At 48.9% G+C, this 23,040-nt stretch overlaps 8 protein-coding genes across 8 annotated transcripts; 3 read left to right on the top strand and 5 right to left on the bottom strand.

Annotated features, from left to right (window-relative positions):
- Nucleotides 1-2,474: 2,474 nt before the first annotated feature.
- Nucleotides 2,475-2,870, top strand: F5Y00DRAFT_259562 (uncharacterized protein; the record flags this gene model as incomplete). Its single annotated transcript, XM_048010897.1, has 1 exon — nt 2,475-2,870. One exon carries the CDS (start codon nt 2,475-2,477, stop codon nt 2,868-2,870), a length of 396 nt encoding a protein of 131 aa, XP_047867487.1.
- A 1,306-nt stretch (nt 2,871-4,176) lies between these two features.
- Nucleotides 4,177-5,264, bottom strand: F5Y00DRAFT_12712 (uncharacterized protein). Its single transcript, XM_048004147.1, has 2 exons — nt 4,480-5,264; nt 4,177-4,360 (listed from the first exon to the last, which is right to left on the bottom strand). Exons 1-2 carry the CDS (start codon nt 4,981-4,983, stop codon nt 4,307-4,309), a joined length of 558 nt encoding a protein of 185 aa, XP_047867488.1. The 5' UTR covers nt 4,984-5,264; the 3' UTR covers nt 4,177-4,306.
- A 2,475-nt stretch (nt 5,265-7,739) lies between these two features.
- Nucleotides 7,740-9,242, bottom strand: F5Y00DRAFT_259563 (uncharacterized protein; the record flags this gene model as incomplete). The annotated part of the gene is made up of 5 exons (XM_048010898.1): nt 7,740-8,223; nt 8,285-8,747; nt 8,824-8,860; nt 8,911-8,936; nt 9,029-9,242. 5 exons carry the CDS (start codon nt 9,240-9,242, stop codon nt 7,740-7,742), a joined length of 1,224 nt encoding a protein of 407 aa, XP_047867489.1.
- Nucleotides 9,243-10,853: 1,611 nt separating this feature from the next.
- On the top strand, nt 10,854-13,015 carry F5Y00DRAFT_251728 (FAD-binding domain-containing protein; the record flags this gene model as incomplete). Its single annotated transcript, XM_048009855.1, has 4 exons — nt 10,854-10,950; nt 11,007-11,409; nt 11,462-11,864; nt 11,921-13,015. 4 exons carry the CDS (start codon nt 10,854-10,856, stop codon nt 13,013-13,015), a joined length of 1,998 nt encoding a protein of 665 aa, XP_047867490.1.
- Nucleotides 13,016-13,680: 665 nt separating this feature from the next.
- Nucleotides 13,681-16,035, bottom strand: F5Y00DRAFT_12784 (palmitoyltransferase PFA3). The gene is made up of 2 exons (XM_048004160.1): nt 15,626-16,035; nt 13,681-15,474 (listed from the first exon to the last, which is right to left on the bottom strand). The coding sequence occupies exons 1-2, from the start codon at nt 15,816-15,818 to the stop codon at nt 13,988-13,990; spliced, it is 1,680 nt and encodes a 559-aa protein (XP_047867491.1). The 5' UTR covers nt 15,819-16,035; the 3' UTR covers nt 13,681-13,987.
- A 350-nt stretch (nt 16,036-16,385) lies between these two features.
- On the bottom strand, nt 16,386-17,901 carry F5Y00DRAFT_259566 (glycoside hydrolase family 7 protein; the record flags this gene model as incomplete). Its single annotated transcript, XM_048010899.1, has 3 exons — nt 16,386-16,687; nt 16,821-17,229; nt 17,293-17,901. The coding sequence occupies 3 exons, from the start codon at nt 17,899-17,901 to the stop codon at nt 16,386-16,388; spliced, it is 1,320 nt and encodes a 439-aa protein (XP_047867492.1).
- Nucleotides 17,902-18,952: 1,051 nt separating this feature from the next.
- F5Y00DRAFT_259567 (uncharacterized protein) lies at nt 18,953-20,332 on the bottom strand (the record flags this gene model as incomplete). The annotated part of the gene is made up of 3 exons (XM_048010900.1): nt 18,953-19,406; nt 19,464-20,092; nt 20,156-20,332. The coding sequence occupies 3 exons, from the start codon at nt 20,330-20,332 to the stop codon at nt 18,953-18,955; spliced, it is 1,260 nt and encodes a 419-aa protein (XP_047867493.1).
- An 830-nt stretch (nt 20,333-21,162) lies between these two features.
- On the top strand, nt 21,163-23,028 carry F5Y00DRAFT_230120 (UBC-like protein). The gene is made up of 3 exons (XM_048006857.1): nt 21,163-21,506; nt 21,588-22,740; nt 22,811-23,028. The coding sequence occupies exons 1-2, from the start codon at nt 21,458-21,460 to the stop codon at nt 22,436-22,438; spliced, it is 900 nt and encodes a 299-aa protein (XP_047867494.1). The 5' UTR covers nt 21,163-21,457; the 3' UTR covers nt 22,439-22,740; nt 22,811-23,028.
- The last annotated feature ends 12 nt before the right edge of the window (nt 23,029-23,040 follow it).

The raw sequence follows: 23,040 nt of genomic DNA on the forward strand, positions 1-23,040 counted from the left end.
TAGTAGGCAACCTCCTCCCCCAGAGGCTGAACCCAATCCGTAGGAGCAACACACCTATTGAGGGTATAAGCTTAAAAGCCACGGGGGAAATGGTTTCTTGGGTCGTAATCGCGCCGACAGGAGATGGGGATGGGGGTCGGCATCCCGCTTGGGCAGCAAGCTAGCCCGAACGGGTCTGTGTTTCGGTTCGCAGCAATCAAGTATAATATGACCTGTCACATTTGACCGCCCATCCGCGCCCCTGTGGGCATGACCCCTACTATGGTACAGCACTGATTCACCTCGAGTACCTAACACTAGGCCCTACGCTACCGGGTTACGTAGAGCTAAACTATGCAAAGCGAAAGGGCCGTTAATCGATGTTACCGTTGCCGTATGGTCAAGTACGTCAGCACCCTTAATTATATATATATAGGAGGTATATATATATATATATTTAATCGCCGTCTAATACCACGAAGATGGCATGAGTAACTCTCAAATAATATACACAGCCGCATAAACTACCTACATACGAGCTCGTCTTTGTCGATCTTCGGAAGGACGGCCCTTATGCTCTGTGCGCCCATCCCCCTCATAGATCAGCATCTATGCAGAAGGATGATAAACGAAGACAGCCTCCATGGGTCCAGACGCTTTTAGCTGCATATCTCTTCCCTCATATCTGACTTGTAAGGTCAATAGAAGAAGATCATGGCACGTAAAGAAGGAAGGTCAGTCGGTGAAACCAGCCAATCTTCACCGAGAACGGCCTTATTCAAACGCTGCAACGGCATGCGTGTGCTACCTGACCTATCACCAAGGCTATACCTATTCTTCCGGAGGCCCTCTGCTCCTGGAGTCTGGTCGTGCAGAAAAAAAAAAACTAGAAGTCTCGTGAAGCCTGTCCGTCAACTAACGGAATAATTGACGCCGAGGATTGTACCGGTGATGAAATTGTGACGGGTGTAGGATCTACTGTGTAGCGACACGGCAGGCTACTATAAGTCCACTGAAGTTGCTGTTGAACAAGATCGACGAAGCTAGTAACCTGAGATTTTACCTACTCCGCCATGGCATATCCAAGGTCAGTCAGCCTCATAGGGAGTGCCAGCGATAGCGGCAGCAGAGCGAGTGATACGAACCTGACATGTCATTTTATTACGGTCCCCAGCCATTGCTGGCCGACCCAGGAAGTCAAACCCCCCTGCCCCCTCGCTGCAGGTTTCGCTCTGGTTATTGGGGTTGAACCTGATCGTCAACAAGGGCAGTTGAGTCAACGGGGCGTCTGGTACTCCGGGTAGCATTTAGTAGCAGTACTTAGGAGTGACGGGCTAGCCATGCAGCGTGAACTCTGGATACATGTCGCTTTTTCTCCCTAGAGTCCTCTAGTGCAGCGCGGTTTTGGTCGTCAGACCATGCCGAGTTTTTTCGGCAACCTACATACCTAAGGTAACTAATCTAATAAACGGAAGGGGATAATAATGATAATGATAATAGTAATAAAAATAATAAAAATCAATGACTGCAGCAAGCTAAGCGACGCAGACTCTCCATCAAATCCGGTATCAGCTTACCTCACGTTGGGCTACCCTCACGCGAGCAGAGGCGACCGGATTTGGACTCTGGTAATCCGAAAAGAGTACGCTGCAGAGGCATGACAGAGAACTATACAATTAAACTTCATCTTCTTACGGTCTAGACATTTACTACTTTCGGCACATGTCTTCGTATGATGACCTTAGTAGGATAATAGGACGGCTACAGAGTAATACTCAGCGAATATACATATCCCCTTATAATACGGCATCATATTAGACCACAGGCTTATTTAGGATACCCTATGCCTACCCAGTAACAGAGAAGATGTCGGCAAATCTGATCACTAATAAGTTCGTAATGACGCACCGTGCCGTTTCCATCTCTCCCCTTTCCGCGCGTCCCGTCCCTTGTCCTGTCCCAGTCCCAGTCCTTTGGGACCCTTAGTTTCTCCGCAAAGGCTTTGGGCTTGACGTCTACGGTACCCAGATGAAGTGGCTTGCTTTTTTCCAGGGGTCCTCTTTCTTCAACGAATTCTCCGGTCTGCAGCCCCAAAGCCCGATTACCTATACAAAATTTCTTTTTGTCAACTATTGATCCGACCGCTACTCTCAGAACCTATCACGGCGTTCTGTCGGCCTGTCCACGATTACTGCTATAGGCCATGCCATCCTTTCATCTGCAGTCATTCTATAGTTTAGACATGCTGAGCCTAGGCCCGGTTAGCTCTGTTGGGCGCCTGACCGCCTTAGGGGGATTACTAGCAATGACTAGCATGAATTAGTAGCGAGATCTCCTATCGTACATTCTGCAGGAGTTAGCAACACAGCTTGGAAATCTTGGGTCATCTGAGCGTCATCAAATGTGCCGTGGGGTCCAAATAGCTACACACCCTACCAGCCCTGCATCGCCTTGTGCCGTACCTTGGGGCCAAGCCCCCCAGAAATAGCTCCGTGATGCAGCAACAGGATGCACTCGGTGCTTTGCTGCACCTTTCCGTCGCCCTAGACCAGATTGGGCCCGAGACGGTTTTCTGGAGCCCACGAAGCTGGAATACCTGGCACCTGGAACGGGGCCTTACTCACCACCCCCCTCCCTCTCCGAACAATACCGGTCAGACGGGTTTTGAATACCACGCTGATCGGGGTGATATTTCCGAGTTTCATTCGTCTCAGCCCTGCAACCAAACCGATCACTGCGCTGGGTCTGGGTCCCGCTCAGGATCGGCGAAAAACGACGTGGTCGGTTCGGCGCCGCTGATGGTACCATTAACGGTGTTTTGCAGCTCGCTTCTAGCCTCCCTGCTCGTATACCTTGGCGGGGCCGCAGGTCCGAGATATCATATACAATAGGTACGCACGCACGCACGCACGTACTTGGGGATACAAACCTGGGTACATACATCATCTATACCTACCTCGCACCCACATACACACACATACACACATATACGCACACACATACATACGTAGACACACACTTATATGGCTGACGTATTATTAGTGAGCCTCGCACCGTCACAAGGCTACGCTATATGCACATGTAAGGAGTCCAACAAGCTGTAGTTTCCCGCACGTGCTGTCATGGTACTCCTCCTTGGCTTATTCTTAAACAACCACACGCCGCGCTACTTGACGTGGCATTTCCTGATCATTCCCTTATACGCGCTTACTCTCGGGAGAATGGAACAACAACAGAAAAGAAATACATCATTTTGGATTAACTACGTCTCGTTCGTAGCGGTGCTCGCTTAAGTCGGCTTAGCTAGTGAGACTGGGCAGGCGACTGGGCGACTGGGCAACTGCTGGGCGACAAGGCGAGTCGGCAGCTGAGATATCCCCATTGCAGCTCAGCTGCTTACTCCTGCTCTGATCTGTTCTGTTTCTGCTCTGGCTACACAACTTTTCGTATCTTCCGCTCGATATCATCTCTCTCCTGCAGACTTCTACGTACTACAGGAGTGTCAGATTCTGTGGGGATAGTGAAACGTCCCACAGGCCCATCATCTCTTGTCTCACTTCTAAAAAGGTTGGACGGCGTCCAGAACTCGTACAGTAGCTCTTCCCCCTGTCGAAATCAATGCGTCGGTTGGATCTATAGTGTACGATTCCTGGGTACACATCTCTCTAATCCGTAATCCCGGCACAATGCCGTGATACCTGGACGCCTCATCTCTTGCCTCGCCCATGCGTAACCTACAGTTGGCAGTCCGGAACCGTATTTGCAAGGCCCGTCCTTGTAAGGCCCGTCCTTGTAAATTGGGGTTATGCGTGTCTCGCGGAGGTAGATTTTTGCACCGACGTGCTCAACATAATGCCCGTGCGGCCATATCGGTAACTAACCTTGGAAAGTCAATCTCTGTTTTTATTTTTATTTTTCCCTTTCTACCGCGCTGGGCCACAAACACACCATGGCCGAATCACTCACTCATCATGCCACATCATCCAACTACCTACCCCAGGCATACGGAAACCTGCGGAGACGGAATGACCTCAGAAACGCGCCCGACTCCGCAGACAAATAAGTAATACTCTGATACATCACATCTGTACCCTGTGCGCCCTGGCCGAAGATGTGGTCGTCCATCGTGGAACTCTGTCCCGCGGCAGCGGTGGGCCGAAATGGCTCCCTGCGCGATCGAGAAATATATTACCTCAGGCGATATGGCGCGTGCGTGTCAGGGAGACCACGCGAGCCAATTCCTCATGTCGCCTTTCCGTTTGGTCGAATGTCCTGTATTACGTCGTGCAAACCCCCATGCTTTATATATCTGATGCGGCCAAGGACTTTACCCTACTGGACGGGGGCGATCCGGCATCGCCAGGCTCCAGTGCCGCGAGAACTAGGTAGGTAGTAATCCGTTTTGTGAGCCGGCTCTCGAACCAGTTTTTCATCTCCCCCTTTTCTTCCTCCCTAATCTCACAGCTCGCACGAACGAGAGAAATCGGCTCACATCTGGACTGATTGTTGTCTGGTGCGCGACTTTCGAGATCTGTATGTACGTCCACTTCCCCACTTCGCCATGCAGAACGAGTTCAGGTACGAAGAAGGGCTATCTTCCCCCTCCCTTGTCCCACCAGTAGATATGGGGTGGTAAGGAAAGCGATGAGATCCCTGCGATGGGGGCGATGGGGGGCGATAGGTGAAGGATGCTGTGCGATACGGGGAATAGTACCGATTGTCGCTTCTGTCCTGACAATACCTACGCAGTTTGTCAGGCGAGAATCTGGGCATGGGGAGGACAGACGTGTCCGGCTGTGGAGGCGATACGCTGTGTGAAGCCGTGCTCCTTTTTGTCCGCCGCCAAACCTTCTTAAGATCTATGCAAGAGAAGACAGGGGTAAAGGGGTTTGAGCAGAATTGCGGCGGTGCCGTAACTCCGCGGAAGCTTCGGCACCTGGCTAGATCAACGGTGGCTTGCCAAGTCCGGGATGCTGAAAGGTACAAGTTCCGCGCCGTCAGCATCTCTTGCTTGTTCTCATCCCCTGTCTTGGCCCTGGGGTTGAATGCAGGCGGCCTCGGGAGTGGGTGATGGGAGAGCCGCGTATGCAGAATGCGCTGCGAGGCCCTCACCGTTTAGGTATACGAGTAGGACTCTAGGACTCCATGTAATATAACCAAGTATAGTCATAATACGAAATAGAGGAGCCTATAGGCTATACTTGCTGTCGAGGCTGTGCCCCAGTGCAATTGTTGTCCGGCTACCTGGTATGTAGTCCTTGCGTAGGTAAAGATATGCAGAAAAGAGTAAGTAGTGATATTAAGGAGAGTAAGAATAGATTTTTATTAGTTTTTGGGGGGAGATCCAATAACAGTGTCAAGTCCTACGCTTATAACTAATATTGACATCCCCTCTCAGGTACGTAATATTGCCGTCATTGGCGAAAACTCGGGAGCAGCCGCCGCCCTAATACGAGGTATTTGCAAGGGACTTCTAGTACTCTGTATGTATTAAGTTGTTCATATGGTCCGACGTACTTGTTCTCTCGATAGTGCATTACAGCGTCTGAGTACCAGCCGAGAAGTGTTCAGTTTCCAGCACGACGTCTAGAGCCAGGGCGGGCTCTGCTCTCATCCCCGGCTGTCGTATCGAGAGCAACAATCCTGTCAAGTATAGGTACGTTTTGCAATGAATCCAAAGACGAAAAAGCAAAAACGACCCTGGAAATTGCTTTTGCAAACGTACGTGGGTGCTCCCATTGTTCCTTGTGGCAAGACGTCACCCCACCACAGCCCCTATTCACGTATTCTTCCGGATACTAACGATTAAAGCCTTGAAAGGAGGTATTATACTTAACCCTGCGATATATCAAATCCCGACATAGCTAGGTATTTACGCCTCATATGCTTTTCGGGCATGCCCTATACGACGTGCGCCGTGGAGGTGGACATTGGCGAAGAAATAGAGACTAGGGGTGTCTCAGTGGCTTCGACGCATGATAATGCGGGATTTAGAGAACTGCCTTCTGTAAGCTACAGGGATTCAGCTTCGAATAAAGCAAGGTGGTTGCCTAATGGGTCAATTATACTCGTGTTGCTTAATACGCCGTAATATTGGTATGGTCTGCATATCTCGATCCAAACCACCCCTATGGTGTTCATATCGGGACCAATTAATAAGGAGCAGTTCTTTGCTGGAGTATATAGTGTAAGTGGCGTGGCAGAGTATACTGTACCTATCTTGTAAATTGTATAGAAAAGGTAGTATTTAAGGCGCCGCTTAAGTGTCAAGTAGTGACTAGATGTACTGCTGATCGCACCCTGTATTTGGACGGCGTTAGGCTGTCACTGCATCTCGCTTTGACATTGATAGGACCCGTCGTGGAGGTCCGTAGTACTTGAATGGGTTCAGATTCTTGGAGTTGGTGAGATCTATATGATCTTAACATGGTATAAGCTAGATTGCGCGAGAGGGCTTAGTGGTCAATTGCGGCTGCTGGCTTACTCAACTACGGATACTTAATTTGTAACACCCACCCAAAATCTCGATTCTCTCAAGTAATAGAGCAGAGAAAACGGCGGTGGTAGTACTAGATATATTACTAGTTCAACCGTCAGGTTCAAAACAAGCTTTGCCTGATGACAAGTCTAAGACACCCCTTAACATTCTTATCTTGGAGAATTGCCTGAAGTATTATTGTTAATAAGATACATATAATTTCATCAGCCTTATTATTTTTTCGCCTAGCTCTCAACTATCAAGGTGGTTTTCAAAGTCTTGTTTTCTATGCTTCGTAAGAATTAGATACATTAAGATATTGCGAGGGAAGGCCATAATAACTAATAACTAATATCTAATATCTAATATCTAATATCTAATATCTAATATCTAATATCTAATATCTAATATCTAATATCTAATGATAAAAATGGTCTAGGGTAGTACTTGAGTAGTAGGTACTATAAGGGTTCTTGAAGGCCGCTACTCAAACCCTTGTAGCGAAACCTTTAGCAACGACAACATGAATGTAGAAGAGAAAAGATAGTACGACATACCCGTTAAGTTTCGTAATGTTGAACGTTTATTTATCAATGTGTTCATGATATTGTTAGTTACGATTTATTACTTTACAGGCGTCGGAGCTAGTCCTCAGGGTGCTTCCTAAGTTAGATACTTTCATCAATTACGACGGAGGAACACGCAAATACTATCTATTTAGGGAATGTCGCACAATATAAGGCGCAATTGTTCGTTAGCGATTACGACGTCGTTTTTTAGCTTCGACGGGGAATCTTTCCTTAAAATATTGTATCGATCAGGGCAGTCTAATATTGTGAGCCTGTATACGTTATTTATGGCATAGGCTTCCAGTAAGTAACGATATCAAATCTAATGGATGCCTAGGTCGGTTCACAGTATAGGTTATAGGTGTATCGAGGAAAATAAGCTTAGATGCATTGTCTGGACGATAATATTCAGCTGGTTGTCTTTGCTACTATTACAGTAGATATAAAGGGTTACGAGCCTTAATACTCTATAAACATTCCCCTATATTCCTACATGATATGAATCCTATTACTGAGCTACTAGCAAGCCAGGTACTACCCATTACCTTTACTATATAATTCAAGAGCTACATAAATACCAGCGCCGCGCTCTTTTCGCGAGCATTAGAAGCGATAATTTTATTTCCGGCAAAGTAAGCCAGACCTTGTCCTAGGTATGCCATATATACGTATCCCCCTTTTCAATATTACATTACTTCTCAGTAAGACTTTCGTCATTGTACCTGATGAGCCGACAAGGGTCGTGCAACAAACTGAATATCAACCTCTGTTGTTCGTACAATACCATTGTACGTCATGATTTCTTCTTCGCTGGTTGTCGGCGAGTGACTCCGTATCTCTGTCCGCCTCTTCATGTCTCTAAGAGCAAAGGACGATGTGCCATAGAGATGGTCTCCTTTGGAGCTGTTTCCGTTTCCGTTTCCGCTAGATTTATTGGCATTTCCCGTATCATTCAACGCGTAAGGCCCGTCCCGGTAACGGTAGTTCTGGTTCGAAGTTCCACGGAGAGAGGAGAAGAACCGAGGGAACCAAACCATAAATAGGGGTCGTAGTGCTGGTCCCGATGCCGTGATTATTGCTAAGTTCGTTTCGACGGCGGAATAGGTAAATCGAATATCGTACGAGTAGTCGTATTTCATCGGGTAGAGCGAAGTCTCAATGATCCATAGCATCCGGAGAATACTAACCACAGTAACACTGAGAAAACCTGTCAGTTTCCGGGCTTCCAATCCGCCCAACTGCGAGTATGATGACTTACACGGCTCCCAGTAAGAACACAACCATTATGGCGAACTTGATCTTGGGGGCCATTTTCAATCCCATGAATATCCAGAAAGGGAGGGCCAGAACGAGCACATCAGTGAATATCGTCAATGCTGCAGTCGCCACATAGAATATCCCCGTATCGATACACTTTCCCGGCATCGTTGGATTGGTAATACGTTCCCAGAAATATGGGATTGGAGAGCACTGAAAGATCGCGGTCACGAAGATTGCGATCATCAATCCGAGGGTGAATATATTAAGGGCGTGAATCGAATATCTGATCTGTCGCCTTTGCCCCCCTATTCGTAGGAGGAACATCAACACGGAGCACTTGACGAGCGCGAGTATCGGGTTATACAGGATCTGTATAACATAGTTCCAATACATCCCAAGGCTAACATCGGCGGTCATCGGAATATCGTAGACGTGGACTCCTAAGAATGCCGTTCGCATGGCTGTCGCGGAAAAGGTTAGTCACGTCTGTCGGTCTATATGACATATAGTCAAGCTAATCCCCATCCTAGGACATACCCATATAGGAACACCCCGTCTCCGCGATCGAGAATATCTTGATATATGTGAGCGGCGGCATATTAAAGAGTAAGAGCCACCTCTTACCATAGCCATGCATGCTAGGCCATCGTCTGCGAAACGCCATCAGCTACTGATCAAGGAGAAGAACCAGATAGATATCCAATGAAACCCCCATCCCTAATTTTGCTTTCGGGTAACTTACCCCAGCCAAACTGCCTGCTTCTTACTCTCCCATAAACTCTAAGTCCCACGACGATAAATGCGATGGCCGGGAAAAAGAACAGTATGAATAAACCGCCATGCTGGAGGGGCGAATACGGATAGTCGTCGGTAACGGCACCAGAAGGCTTGCCTATCCCCTCAGCGGACTGTCGTCTAGCCACGTCCGATATAAACGCATATAGAGAAGACTCCATTGCCTTACGAGCTGCCAGTTACGCAGCAGATCCGTTAGGCCATCAAGAGATTAAGTGACATTGCCTGAGCTGCAAAGAACGGCATCATCTATATAGAAACATGGCCCTACATATTCGGGACAAATTACGCAGCATGCAGTTCGCATCCAGGGGCAGCTCCGCCGGGCTTGCATACGCCATAAAGTTTCCTTGTTCGACAGTAGTTCTGAATTCAGCCTCTTTACTTCACTACACCACATCCCTATTTGGTTAAAAGCAGTTATCTCATCGGGATTGGTGAAGTACGGACGGGATCTTTCTGCAGCCAAGATGTTTTATATGAACTACTCTATGATGATTTGCACATGATTGCTTGTGGATGTTGATTTCAACGGTATTAACCTGCAATGCGACAGATAGCGCCTTCAGGCCTATCCGAATTACTGGTCGCTATATACAATAGCAGAGACTTATACTCTAATTATTAGTTCTAACTGATCGGACACTATTCAGATTCTGTTAGGTTAGATCATAGAAAGGCGTCATGAACCATGATATATGGCATCCGAAAGAATAGCGTAAAATAAATCTATGTGCCGTGTTTACAAAGCCAATAGCAATTGTCTCACGAACACGCGCCCAGGAGTGTTACTTATGTGTAGTATTACCGATGCCACTCTTCGAAATCAACATCCTCAATGGTCAGCTATCGAATAACAACCGAGATTCGACTTTTCTATAGCGTTGCAGCGCAGGAACAGGGACATAATGCGGAGGAGGAGCTTAGCATCCTGCAAATCTAGAACACGGCACGTCTTTGTAGTGCATTATTCACGAAGTCATACCTGGGGTAAAGGTCACCTACGTTTCCTGCATCGGGGATCGTAACGGCTTAGCAGCCCCCTTATTCGTCGGCCATTTTATCCAGACTACCCGCAAACGCAACCGGCCTGCAAGGGTCCAGGCAGAATTCAAACCTCTCTCCTTCACGGCTTTGTCGGGACGGGGAAAGAAACATTCTATTGTATAACTGCCAGCAAATATGGTCGCGTAATCGGCCACTTCAACTGATATTCACTAGGCCTGGTACTTTTCCGCGAGGAGGAATCCAGGTTACTTGGGACTGCTTCTAATAGATCAACAGCGTCAACCAATAACCATTGAGCAGCTTGCTTATACAACCTAGCTTTCCCTTCGAAAGCGAGAATATGATACCCTTAGATGTAATGTTTACTATCTCGGCCCTGCAGCTCTGGGCGGCCTAGCTGGGGCTCTTACCAAATTATACTTATCTGCGGGTCGTCGGCAGAGCTGTTGGGTATTGCCCGTCTTTCTAAGTTGTCTAGACCTCGCGTGAGGGATCTGCAGCTACTGTAGTACTTCGCTGGTGAGCGGCGTCGTTCATCCATGCTTGACGCCCTGGCCACGCAGACGGGCGACGGTGCCCTGGCCGGCATCCCTACCGGATCTGAAGGTAGGGATATATCGTAAGATACGCGATGATATATAAAATATATACGGCGATGATGGGCTCGCTCTATGTCATCTATTTAGTATACCCCCAACATCTCTTATTCATCCCAAGCCGCACTATTTGAGCTCGTGCCGACTCTCTGGGCACGTGTAGCACCGATGTCTCGCCTCAGAAAGGCCGTTGTGGCTACTCTCTTGGCTCACGTGCTACCCTTCGTGTGTTCCCAGACAATTGTCATAGACAACTCAACAGTTCGTTAGTTTATACAACCCACAGTCAGCGTGAGATATAACGGCTAACTCCTTCATCAGCGGCCAACGAATCCACGGTTGCCCCGGCCGTAGCCAGTGTCGACGCGGGAACCTCAAATTCAACTGCGGATCTGTTCGAAGGAGAGACCCTGCAGCTGACTGATGCCGTCTTGGCCAACCTCACTGACCTAAAGCTGTCTAATGTCACGTTCTTTAGCTTCCAGAACGAGTCGGACTTGGCAGAGAATCTATCTAAGCGGTCTTTATCTGGATTATGCAAGACATATCCAGACGACCCCTATTGGCCTTTCCCATCTACCTGGGGGCTCTTCAACATCCTACTCGGCGGTGGTTTAATCGAGACCGTCCCTTATGCGGCGTCTTGCTATGATAGCTTTGGGAATCGCAACACGTCCAAATGCGATTTCATCACCAATAACTGGATCAATGCATCTATCTATCAGTATGACCACGTATTAAGCATCAAGGGTGGAGGTTTTACTGACATCTAATAGCACCGAGGATCCGACATCAGTCAATGCTGTACTATTTCAAGGGGCGACCTGCATGCCACCAGCACTTGTACCTTCGAAGAGCGGATGCACAATCGGTGGATATCCTACATACTCAGTCTCTATCCGCAACGTCGCGCAAATCCAGCTCGCGGTCAATTTCGCGCGGAATCTGAATCTGCGTTTGGTGATCAAAAACACCGGCCACGATTTCAGCGCGAAATCGGTTGGGATGGGGGCCCTCTCGATCTGGACTCATAACCTAAAAGACATCCGATTCTTTAAGAACTATAGGCAAGGACTTTACAGCGGCCCTGCTTTCAAGCTCGGTGCCGGTGTTCAGGCTTTCGAGGCGTACGAGGCTGCTAGGAAGAACAACGTCACTATAGTTGGTGGCGAGGGTCGCGTAAGTTTTGTAAGCCCCCTAATATTTATGAAGCTAATCCTAATCACGCTACGTAGACTGTGGGTGTCATGGGGGGTTTTCTCCTCGGTGGCGGCCATTCTCCCTTATCCAGCCTCTACGGCATGGCTGCCGATCAGGTACTCTCGATGGAAGTGGTTCTGGCTGATGGTCGGTTCGTGACTGCAAGCGAGACAAGCTATCCTGACCTATTCTGGGGTTTGCGCGGCGGCGGGGGGTCAACCTTCGGCATAGTTACGTCGGTCGTTGTCAAAGCGCATCCGAAGATCAAAGTTACAACAATGACATATATTCTAGCGACAGGACCAACGGTCACATCCGTACAGTTCTGGGCTGCCTTGCGGGCGTTCTTTGACGGTTTCATCACATATACCGATGCTGGCAATTATGAGTATTTTCGGATCTCGAAGGTCGGAAACGATCAATATATCTCTGACATGGGCCCGTGGTTCGCCCCTGGGATGTCTAAGTCTCAACTCGAAGCCCTGGTGGCCCCATTGTTTGATAAATTCAAAGAACTGGGCGTGGAAGTTAAGCCAGTTTATACGGAATACGATGATTTTTACGACGCGTGGCTCGCGAGTTTCCCCGTCGAACCATGGGGGAGCAACGCGATTCGGCAGGCCAGTCGTTTATTTCCAAAATCGAATTGGCAAGATGCCGCGAAGCTAAATGCCACCTTTGATGTTATCAAGAATGTAGTTGAAGAGGGCGCGTACGTGGTGGCATTCAACATTGCCGCCGCCCCCAAGACTGGGTATCCCGATAACGCGGTAAATCCAGCGTGGCGAAATACTGTTATGCATGCCATTATGGCTTCCTTATGGAATGCTACCAATACCGACTCGGATATCAAAGCTACAAGCGACAGGCTGACATTCGGCTGGATGCAGCGCTGGAGAGATGTATCGCCCGGATCTGGGGCGTACATGTCCGAGGCAGACTACATCGAGCCTGACTTCACCCAAGCTTTTTTCGGGAGCAAATATCCGAGACTATATCGGCTTAAGCAGCGATACGACCCATTCGGCGTCTTTTATGCCCACACAGCTGTTGGGTCTGAAGATTGGAAGATGTCCGAGATGATACTAGGAAACCTACCGTCGCAAAATAGTAAGTTATGTAGAATTTAGATCATTAGACCTTGTAGACCAGCAGTTTGTCCTGCTGCCTAGACAAATTTGTTTTCTATTACTGAGAAGGAGGTTCTATTATGCTAGAGATTAAACTAGTTGGGAGGTCTCTAAAATAAGTAAGAGTTCATAACACAGAATACTATATCTTTAACTTACCTATAACGAACAATTTGTTATAATAGGTATAACGTTGACTCTTTAAGGGATTAATTGCCCTCGCCAGTTTCCATAATCTTTCATTCTGCTTTATAAGACGTATATTAATTCATATGCAACCAAATCATATACAAAGTAAAAAGAAATATGCAAAATATTTCATGATATGCTCAGATATCAGATCGTTAAACCCCCATTAACCGTAAAAGAAAGGAATAGAGAAATGAAATGATACCTAAGATTCTTAGGCGTTGGCCCCCCTTTTCAAGACCAGATTACATAAACAACCCCTGACACGTCACATATACTACCCCTTTCCATACTCCACAGCACTTCTACACTTTTGCACAACCTTACCACTTCTAATCTTCCGCAAACTCCCTAATCAACGTAAAAATGATATAACAATTAGCCATAACTCATGTAACTATTCCTGTCTTGGCCACGCGTCTGTCTTTCCAAGAGCGCCAGGATGATATTCCAATATACAAATGTTGCCTCAGCGAGAATCATAATACATCTTATCCTCAATCCGTATACCAACCAACGTGACATACCGTACCTAAAGGTACTCAAGGTATGGTAAAAGAAGACGCTAAATATCAATCGTACCTGTTACATCTGAAACGCCTGAGCCATGCATGCATGCAGTGATATCCACAAGCCTGAAAGAGAAGAACCGTAGACACGACAAAAGTAATGCCACATGTTGTGACAAAGCTTGTTCGTCCCTCCATCAATCCCCCTTATTGCTTCCTTTTCCTCGCGGATCATGTATTCGACACTCCTTTTCTTATTCCTTAACCTTCTCATTCAATCAACCTCATCCTCATCATTACTCTGCTGCTTAGTAGTCCCCTTCGTCGGTGATACACTCCCACTATTCACACTCCTTACTCCCGTGCTCGGCTTTCTTAATAGTCCACTAGCGCCACTTCGCGCCCATCCGCCGTTCGTAACTACGTTCATCGCCTTACTTTCCGGATCCTCCTCCTCTCCCTTATCCTTCCAATCATCTTCCTCGCTACTGCTCTCCTCACCGAACTCATCTTCGATCGCCATACCCTGTCGATTTAGCGTCCGCATCGATACCGAATTTGGTGGCTCGTCTACATATAGGTTTGGATCGCGACCTAACACGCGATCCGCCTTAGACGGGACACGTCGACCGCCGCGTTGATTTTGGTACTGCGGCGGTTGTGGCGGCAATGATGCCTGGTAGTGTCTTCCGGCACCTCCGTTGGCCCGCTCAACCCTGATCGGGACAAATCCCGGGTCAGGTTCGCCCCAACCAGCAGCTCTTTCCCGCTGTCGCTGTTGCTCGCGCTCTCGAGCCAGCCGTTCCCGCGCTGCTATCCATTTGGGATTCGCTTCCCAGGTCCAGCCGTTGCCTGTCGTGTTGATGATCGGGAAAAACCAAAGTATGGGCTTGGGGCCGAATAAATGTAACAAATTTCGCTTAGCACCGAGGTCAAAGGCGTTTGGCAGCTTCTCCGAGTCCTGCTCGTCCATATATTCTTCATACCGTTTCCTTGCGCGATACTGTTCTAGCTCCTGGTACGATAGCTGCCGCGGTGGGATGTCGTCTCTGGTCGTCGTCACCTCGCCCTCCTCCGGCCTGGTGACGCCGGGCAGCGCGTTCGCGTGGATGTCCAGTAATTGTTGGCCGTACCTCGGTAACGGGATACCCTCACCGTTGTGTTGCGCCTCAAACTGGTGCTGTAGCGTCTTTCGTAGCGGACTTAGATAGCGAGTCTTCTCTAAACATTCGATAGTTGTCTGGTTTCGACTCGCGAGTAATATGTGCCAGCCGGTGAAGGCGCCGACGACGAGACCAATAATGCCAGAGACGACGGCCAACATGATGAAGTTGACGGGCATGAGGGTATTAGTATATTGAGTTTGGGCGAATAGCTCGGCGTACACCCAGGTCCCGGAAACGGCGAAGCTGTAGAAACAGAATATAGTGGCATATATAAGGAATAGGAGGAAGGCCTTGTGGTTGCGTAGGCCAATGCAGGTAGCCAGCCAGGGGCAATGATGGTCCATCTTGAGGACGCAGCGGCGGCAGGTCGAGCAGTGATGCGCACGATCGGGTTTCCGGGCCTGGCATTTCTTGCAGAAGCGCAACTCGCCGTTGGACTTGACGGTGAAAGAGGTAGCTTGCGGCGGGGCGGCGGTGGGCAGGGTAGAATAACCGGAGTCGTTGGTGGTGCTACCGGGATTCGTGAAGACGGCGGTGGTGTAGCACCAATTAAGCATTAAGTAGAGGAAGACTCCGCCGATAGAGGTTTTAGTTCCTATGAATGGAAGTTAGCTTTAGGCAAGCTTTAATTCTGCCTTCAACTTCTAAATCTCAATCTTAGTCTCGAGCTCGTAAAGACTATAACTCGCGTCGCATGGCTCGTAGTTAAAAATAAATAAAATATAAAATAGACTTGGGATACGAACCTATCCAACCAGGTTTTGACATGGCGCTGGAGCCAATATTAACGACAACCCATACGGCCCATGTGGTGATACTATAGACGAAGGCGAGGGGAAAGTAGGTGAGGGCGCCGCAGCAATAGCGCTCGATGCGCCGTAGCCATCTCCGAGCCATATTCGGAGGTGATCGCAACGAAGGCGAAGGGATTCTATCCATGAGGTTACAATAACGCAGGCATATAATTCGAATCCGTTCAAAAAAAAAAGAAAGAAAGCAAAAAGAGAGATGGATAAAATAGATAGCGAAAGGAAAAAGTGACGTTCTGCCGACCAAAAGAAAGAAAGAAGTAAGTATCACATCATGAAACCGATTCACTTAACGGTTAGGTACTTTTTTCTTTTTGGGATGAGTTGCTTACGAACATCCCCTGACGAATTCCAGGATCCAGACTGCGGACCAGACTCTACATATCTTATAAGTGGACCTGACGTGGACCAAGGAGGAGAGAGACAGGGATGACGGAAGGGACGGGGCTTGGCTGTGGCTGGGCAGTGCTTTTCTAATGCTTATACGGTATTAGAGGTCATGCATCAATCCAATGTTGAGATGATTATAGGTATAGAAAATATGAAATAGAGAAGCACAATTCTCTTATTCACTCAACGCAGGTATCACCCTGGGAAATTTTATAGGTGAAATAATTCTTTAACTTCTTCATACCTTACTTATAATATCCTATCGACCTATTTATTCACTCCCCTCCTACAATTACAGCGTATACCCTCACGATACCGTACCGTTGTTATAAGTACTCCCCAGATCTCCCCACCTAATATTCATAAACGTAACGCTCGTATCTGGTCTCTTGCTCCAGATGAGCTCCGGGTTACCCTCTTCGTACGTGCACGGCCCAGCATTTCCCGCGTCCAGCCAGTTCATGAACTGCTTGTCGTCGTTCCAGATGCTAAACGCCAGCACCATTCCCCTGTCTAGGGCCTGCCCGGTGTTTGTCAGCCCGCCCATGTTCTCGAAGTTGTCGGCTACGGCCTGGCAGTGCGACATGCGCAGCGAGTCTCCGGGAGGCACTGGTTGCAACAGTTAACAATAATTGCCTGCTTCATTTACTTGATACTAGAGAGTTTAGGGGTCCGGAAGTGTCTCGGGAAATTCCAACTCTCGGGGTAGACTAAAAAGGGGAGGGGAACTGATATCACATACTGTTACGAGCTATCACTGGTGCATTCTCAATCACCACGCCATCCTGAATGTATAGTCTTCGTACTTCGTTCAAGATCCCCTTGGTAATATCTGGCGGATTCCCCTGCGTGAGGAATTGTGTCGTCACCGTGAACGGGCGCGTAGTGTCGACGGTAAACCGCGTCGAATTACCGTTATCCGATGAGCCCGGCGGAGGCGTGCGAGGACCATAGTAAGTTGTGTTGCCCATTTTCCAGTTATTGTACGCGCACCCGGACTTGTCGCAGACGCCTAGGGTACCGCACTGGTCCCCTTCGCACTCGTACACGCCCGGCTGGCTGCATGCGTGAGCTGTGAATGCCGAGGCTAGCGAGTTGGCTTCCCAGAGGTCCATCTCGTTGCAGCAAGCCCCTCGGGAATCGATATTGGCCTGGATTTATAGATATCCTATCAGCTTCAAGGTAGGAAGGATTTAGGGCGCGGTAAAACTTACCACACCGTTGATAAACGGCAGATTCGGGCATTGCGCATCACAGTATCCTGTTCCATACCTCGCACCAGCCGGGTTAAGAGCACTGCGGGCTCCAGTTTGGTTCATCTCGGCGAGGTACATCGCGCCATTCATACCACAAATCAGCTTCGATACATCCACGTCGAAGCTAATCTCCTGATTTTTGAGATGTAGGATCTCATAATCGTCTTCTTTCGCATCCAGCAGGTACACGCGCGGACTCAGCGTCGCAAGTTTACCATCGCGTTCTCCGTACATATTCAGCGTAAGTATGTTACTATCTGCAAGCACGCCATTGCCCTCATAGTCAGCGCCGTCGAAAACACAGTTCTTGGCGCACGCCTCGTGGTCCGGACACAGCTCCTTGTTCAGCGCACCGTCGTACCCCCCGCAGCTACTGGTCCCATCGACCTGTCGTAGGGGGTGGAAGCTCGCGTCTAAGACGATGGACGTGTTCTGCTTGACGCAGCCGCCCGCCTTGGTGCACTTCTCCGTCGTAAGCTGCGGGTGCGCATCCATGTTACCGATGCCCTGAGCCACCGCCTGACTGGCAAGGAGCCACGCGGCCGTGACCGCTACGCGTACGTGCATGATCGCCGTTAAAAAATGGCCGAGATTGCGATGGATGCCAGATAGATCGGAGGTGATGTTGAAATAGGGCGGCTGCCTATATAAATGCCCCCAACCGTACCGGGCCCCTCTCTACCGTCATGGCGTCGACCTGGTAATCAGAGTCTAATTCACGCGTGAGGGTGCATCTGCCGACCCCCTTCTCAGTAAAGATGATCACCAGCCGACTGGGCAATATATGAATATGCAGGGTTCAACACCACGCCAATGCCCATCGTAACAATAGATTACCCGCGCTGCAGTTGGGGAAGGCGGAGAACCTAGTCGCGAGTTGCGACACCCTTAAGCGCGGGAGCAAACGTGTCTCCTAGGGCTCATATGGCGATACCAGAAAGACTCGAATTATTGTATTAGATTACAGAGTAATATAAGATCAACACGAATGCTTTGTGCATCGAAACTATGTAGAAAGAGTAAGAAATGTCGACTCGCAACAAGGGATGGGTTACCTACTCTGGTAATTAGCTCTACCTAGGTACGTTTAGAACTTGGCGGCTGAATTGTGTAGAGTGATATGCGGGCAATTCAATCATAATCTGCATGGATAAAATGCCTTACGGTAAAGTATGGGGTTGTTTCTTATTACTTGATTGGCTAGAGCGTCTAAGAGTATTGATGAGTGGTTGAGATCTAGTTAGTCCTCATTAAATATCACATCACTAAGCCGAGGGGGTATTGCTGAGAGAAATCATCGCGTATATTGGCAAGTTACAGTAGACCTCTGCTAACTAATAGTCAGGACTATGAGGTATCATGAGGTATCAAGCTGTTGATCTCAACTACCTAATCTAATCGCAAAGCCGGAATTACCAACGCAAATCGCAAATCAACGCATAGAAATCAACGCAAACCCGACCATCATGCCTGGAGATCAAACTATGATTGGTTGAGCAACCAGCTGTCTCAGAGTGGAAACCAAGTGTTCTGTTGAGAGACCACCGTCCACTTATACCAACGTATCCGCAAGAAGCCTGTATCCTGCCACTGAGTTCCGAGAGCCTCATTCGTAAGGCTACCACCAATCGTACTCCTCGAGGGTAATTTTCTTTCCTGTACCTGATTCAGACTTGGACCAGTCTGGTTGGGCCTTCTCCGAGTCTGACTGAGACTTGGAGGCCTCAGATTCCTTCTCCCTTACCCACGCCTCCGAGCCTGGCACAGGACCAGACTCATCACGCTGCTTAGATGCAGCCCAAGCGGCATCAAACTTCACCTTTGCCATATCGTTTGCAAGCTTGATGAGGGTATCGATATCCAAGGCACCATTGGTAATCATATTTAGCGCTTGCCTATAAAATGGTGTGTTTCGAATACGGCACTTGGATTCGTTCACGTTTTCTGCGTGCTGGGCCCATGAACCACCAGATGTGAATACATTTGTGCATCCCGGGCATTGGAAACGAGGGCTGGTGTGTGCTGGTGACCTTAGATGGGCAATCAACCCTTTTGAATTCTTTAGCTTCGAGCTACAACAACGTTAGCACTTCGTTCAGAGGTGGTGATCCGAATGGTCAAGCACTCACCCGCATTCCTTGCCAAATTTATCCTTGTGAGGGCATTTGAAAACCTCTAATATGGGATTCCAAAACAATCCGGCGTTGAAGCCCGGGTGGTCTGGGTCAATGATGCGTTGTCCAGTAGGTTGGGTCGAGGGGGACGGTCTTGTCATATTCTCAAGGAGAGATGGCGGAGGTGGTACAGCGCGAGATGCTGCCTTCTCCGGGAATAGATTCTTCTTCTGAGCCCAAGCATTGAATGGGCGCTGTTCAACATTGGCCCCATCATCTCCCGTCAGCAGGTCAGTCTGCTTCGATCCGCCTTGGTAGAACTCTTGCCTTGCGGTTCTCGGAAATCGCTCGGGGTTGTCTCGTGCGTCAAGGCTCTGCTCCCTGTTCCAAGTCTCGTCGTTTTTCCATGTGTCACTGATCTCAGCATACGATTTGCCTGAGTTGACGGTGTAGTCTACATCCTCGAATTTGGATTCGGCTAATGCCTTCGAGATGGACTCCACAGCTTGGACAATATTTCCGGATATATCCGAAGGAAAGATTGCATGGCACTCGCCCCTTTCGACGTGGCGAATCCATTCTCCTGCAGAGATAAACTTGGTGCGACAACCGGGACAAGGAAGGTCTTGTTCCGCTTTATGGTCCTATATGAGTGAGTGTTTAGTGAGTTATATGATGAGCGTGTTGCCATTCAAAGGGGGACTTACATCTGCTCGGTGTTGGATTAGGGCCGTTATATCATGGAAAGACAGTTTGCAAAAACCACAGGCTAGGTGCCCCTGTTTCTGTTGATGAAGATATAGGCCACGCTGAGTGGCGAATGTGGCCATACACTTCAAGCATCTCAGAGGAGCGGCGGGAGTACCGCTCACCTTGGGCGCCATGGTTCCTCCCCAAAGTGCAAAAAGAGAAGGGTAGAAATTCCCGTAGAAGGCTTGACTAATGTATTGGAGAAGGGACGGACGGATAAGAATGAAGTTGAAAATTACCTATTCGGAGTTTGTTTCTTCAAAGTCGATACCGACGGTGGTGACCGCGGGGGACGTCTTGTTTATATACTCGACCGGCGGAAAAGGAATTATATCTAAGGGAAGGCGCGTCGGAATTAGGTCAGGTACCTTAGGTAGGCACGATAACCAAACAACCATATCTTCTTTAGCGCACCTTCCCCCTTCTCTGGGAAGTCGCCGTTACTGCTCTGTACTAACTACATGTATCCCGGAGCGACTTCCCTATATATATGTCGTAGGTACCAATTTATCGCTTAGAACAACCAAACGGGTAAATCACTTTTGTTAACTGGGCAAGCGCACAATATAGATTTTAATTGTTCTAGAATGTACTACATCTAGGGTGGAAGCCGCCGTAGGTGACTTATATTGTTTGTCTTAAGGAGGAAAGGGGCTTGCTTCTATGGTGAATAGTCTACTGCTGACAAACAATCGTAATAGCAATTATAGTCCTTATGTGTTTTATCAGTCTGGAAGGAAACACTATTTCCTTAATGGTATAATATGGAAGTTGCCCATATTATTGCAAGAGGTTGCTGGTTGAGGTAGGCAGTTACCCAACTCTGGTGTGAGAAGTCACAACGCACGTGACTTGAATATGACAGAAAGTGAAAATCATCACGTGTCTTCGGCGTTATTATTACATAGTTCGGCAGTGGCTGAGTGGCTTACGTAGGACTACGTATTTCGTCTCATCGCAACAAGGGTCCCATCTATATATGTACTTGTCCTTTGTATTATACAGTGCATGCATCCCATCAATTCGTGACTTCTAGGTGTATCAAGACAATCTGGCCTCGTTTTATTAGAACCAGTAACCAGAAATAACCAGTCAAACTCTCTCTTATTAACCTAAAATACCGCACGTCTTAACTCTGTCGGTGTTTAAACTATACCTATTTTCCATCCCGTAATAAGCTCTACATATGTAATCGATAACCCCCCTCTACTCCCTCTACCTCTAATAAGAGAGACCACTTATAAACATCATCAGCCATCATGGCTACCTCTACCTTCAATTCCAAGTCGCCCACCATCAGGCGCATATGTACGTACACGACCATTACCTCCCCCCTCCAGCACCGCCAAATGACATACATGCCTACTAATCGAACCCCCAAATAAACAGTAAAAGAAGCAGCCGAGCTCTCCGCCTCCCCTTCCCCAGACTACACGGCATCGCCCCTCGAATCCGACCTCTTCGAATGGCACTTCACGCTGCGCGGGCCACCGAAATCCGCCTTCGCGGAGGGGATATACCACGGGCGAATCGTGCTTCCGCCGGCGTACCCGCACCGGCCGCCGTCGTTCCGGTTCGCCACGCCGAGCGGCCGCTTCGAGGCCAACCGGGAGATCTGCCTGAGCATCTCGGGCCACCACGAGGAGTCGTGGCAGCCGGCGTGGGGGGTGCGCACGGCGCTGGTCGCGCTGCGCTCCTTCATGGAGACCGACGCGCGCGGCCAGCTCGGCGGCCTCGATACCAGCGACGCCGTGCGCCGCAAGCTCGCTGCCGAGAGCCGCGGCTGGCGCTGTCCCGTGTGCGCCAGGACGAACGCCGAGATCATCGCCGAGTGCGAGCAGCGGTGCGCCGAGGTCGATGGCGAGAGGAAGGAGGACGAGGTCCCTGCCGAGCTGAAGATGGGGTTCCGCGACGAGATGGAGAAGGCGAGAGCCGCGGCTAGTAGCGAGGGCGAGAAGGAGGAGGAGGACGCGGAGAGTGCGGAGTTGGCGGAAGGCTTTGTGCAGACTGTGGTGCCGAGGAGGGAAGATCCGCCGCCTGCTCCTAGGCCCGCACAGGGGGTTCCGACGCCGACGAGAACGATACCGCTGCCAGGGGCTGTAGTAGGACAGCCTGCACCGCTGCAAACCACAAGGAGGGTGGATCCGAACGCGGGAGTACCGCCGTGGGTCGACTACGCCATCGTGTCGTTGGTGGTGATATTAATTGCGATGTTAACGAAGATCCTTATAGGTCGTTAGTGGTGGTTAGAGGGGAGCGAGCATGGGCAATTGGCGTTACGGGCGGGGGATCAAGGCGTATGTGATTGAATTGAGTTACATGTGATAACTAGGGGGTAGTGATACCAAGAACTGAGTTAGAGATTGAATTTAAGGCTTCGGATGCTACCCGAAACGAGCTACTCGAATTTAAGCTTACGGAAACATATGGGGAACTTGCAATTGAAGTTATCTCTTTAATGCGGTCTATAATATTGAGGATGGATGATGAGATGGTGGTTGAAGAACTGGGTGGTTAGTTGGAAGTCGTTAATGCCACGGCTGTAAGTTACTACATTCTATCCCAACGCCTAATTACTTCATCGAGTATGGTAATTAATATTCCCTATAAAGTCGACAACTTCTAGCAAAGTTTTAACTCGAAAAGAAAAGAGCCAAGAATTCGGCGTTAAACATGATGGAATCGCTGTTTACACGGGCCGTTGTCTCAAACCTACGGCCCGCAGCTACATCATATGATACCTATTGTCCTACCACCAACGTAACTCCCCGTAGCTTGAGACGAGCGAGATAAATATAACAGGTACTAAGAAAATACACATTCAAGTCCCACGAATGCACTG

Source organism: Daldinia vernicosa (genome assembly GCF_022497035.1).
Source record: "Daldinia vernicosa strain CBS 139.73 unplaced genomic scaffold F5Y00scaffold_10, whole genome shotgun sequence".
NCBI lineage: Eukaryota > Fungi > Ascomycota > Sordariomycetes > Xylariales > Hypoxylaceae > Daldinia > Daldinia vernicosa.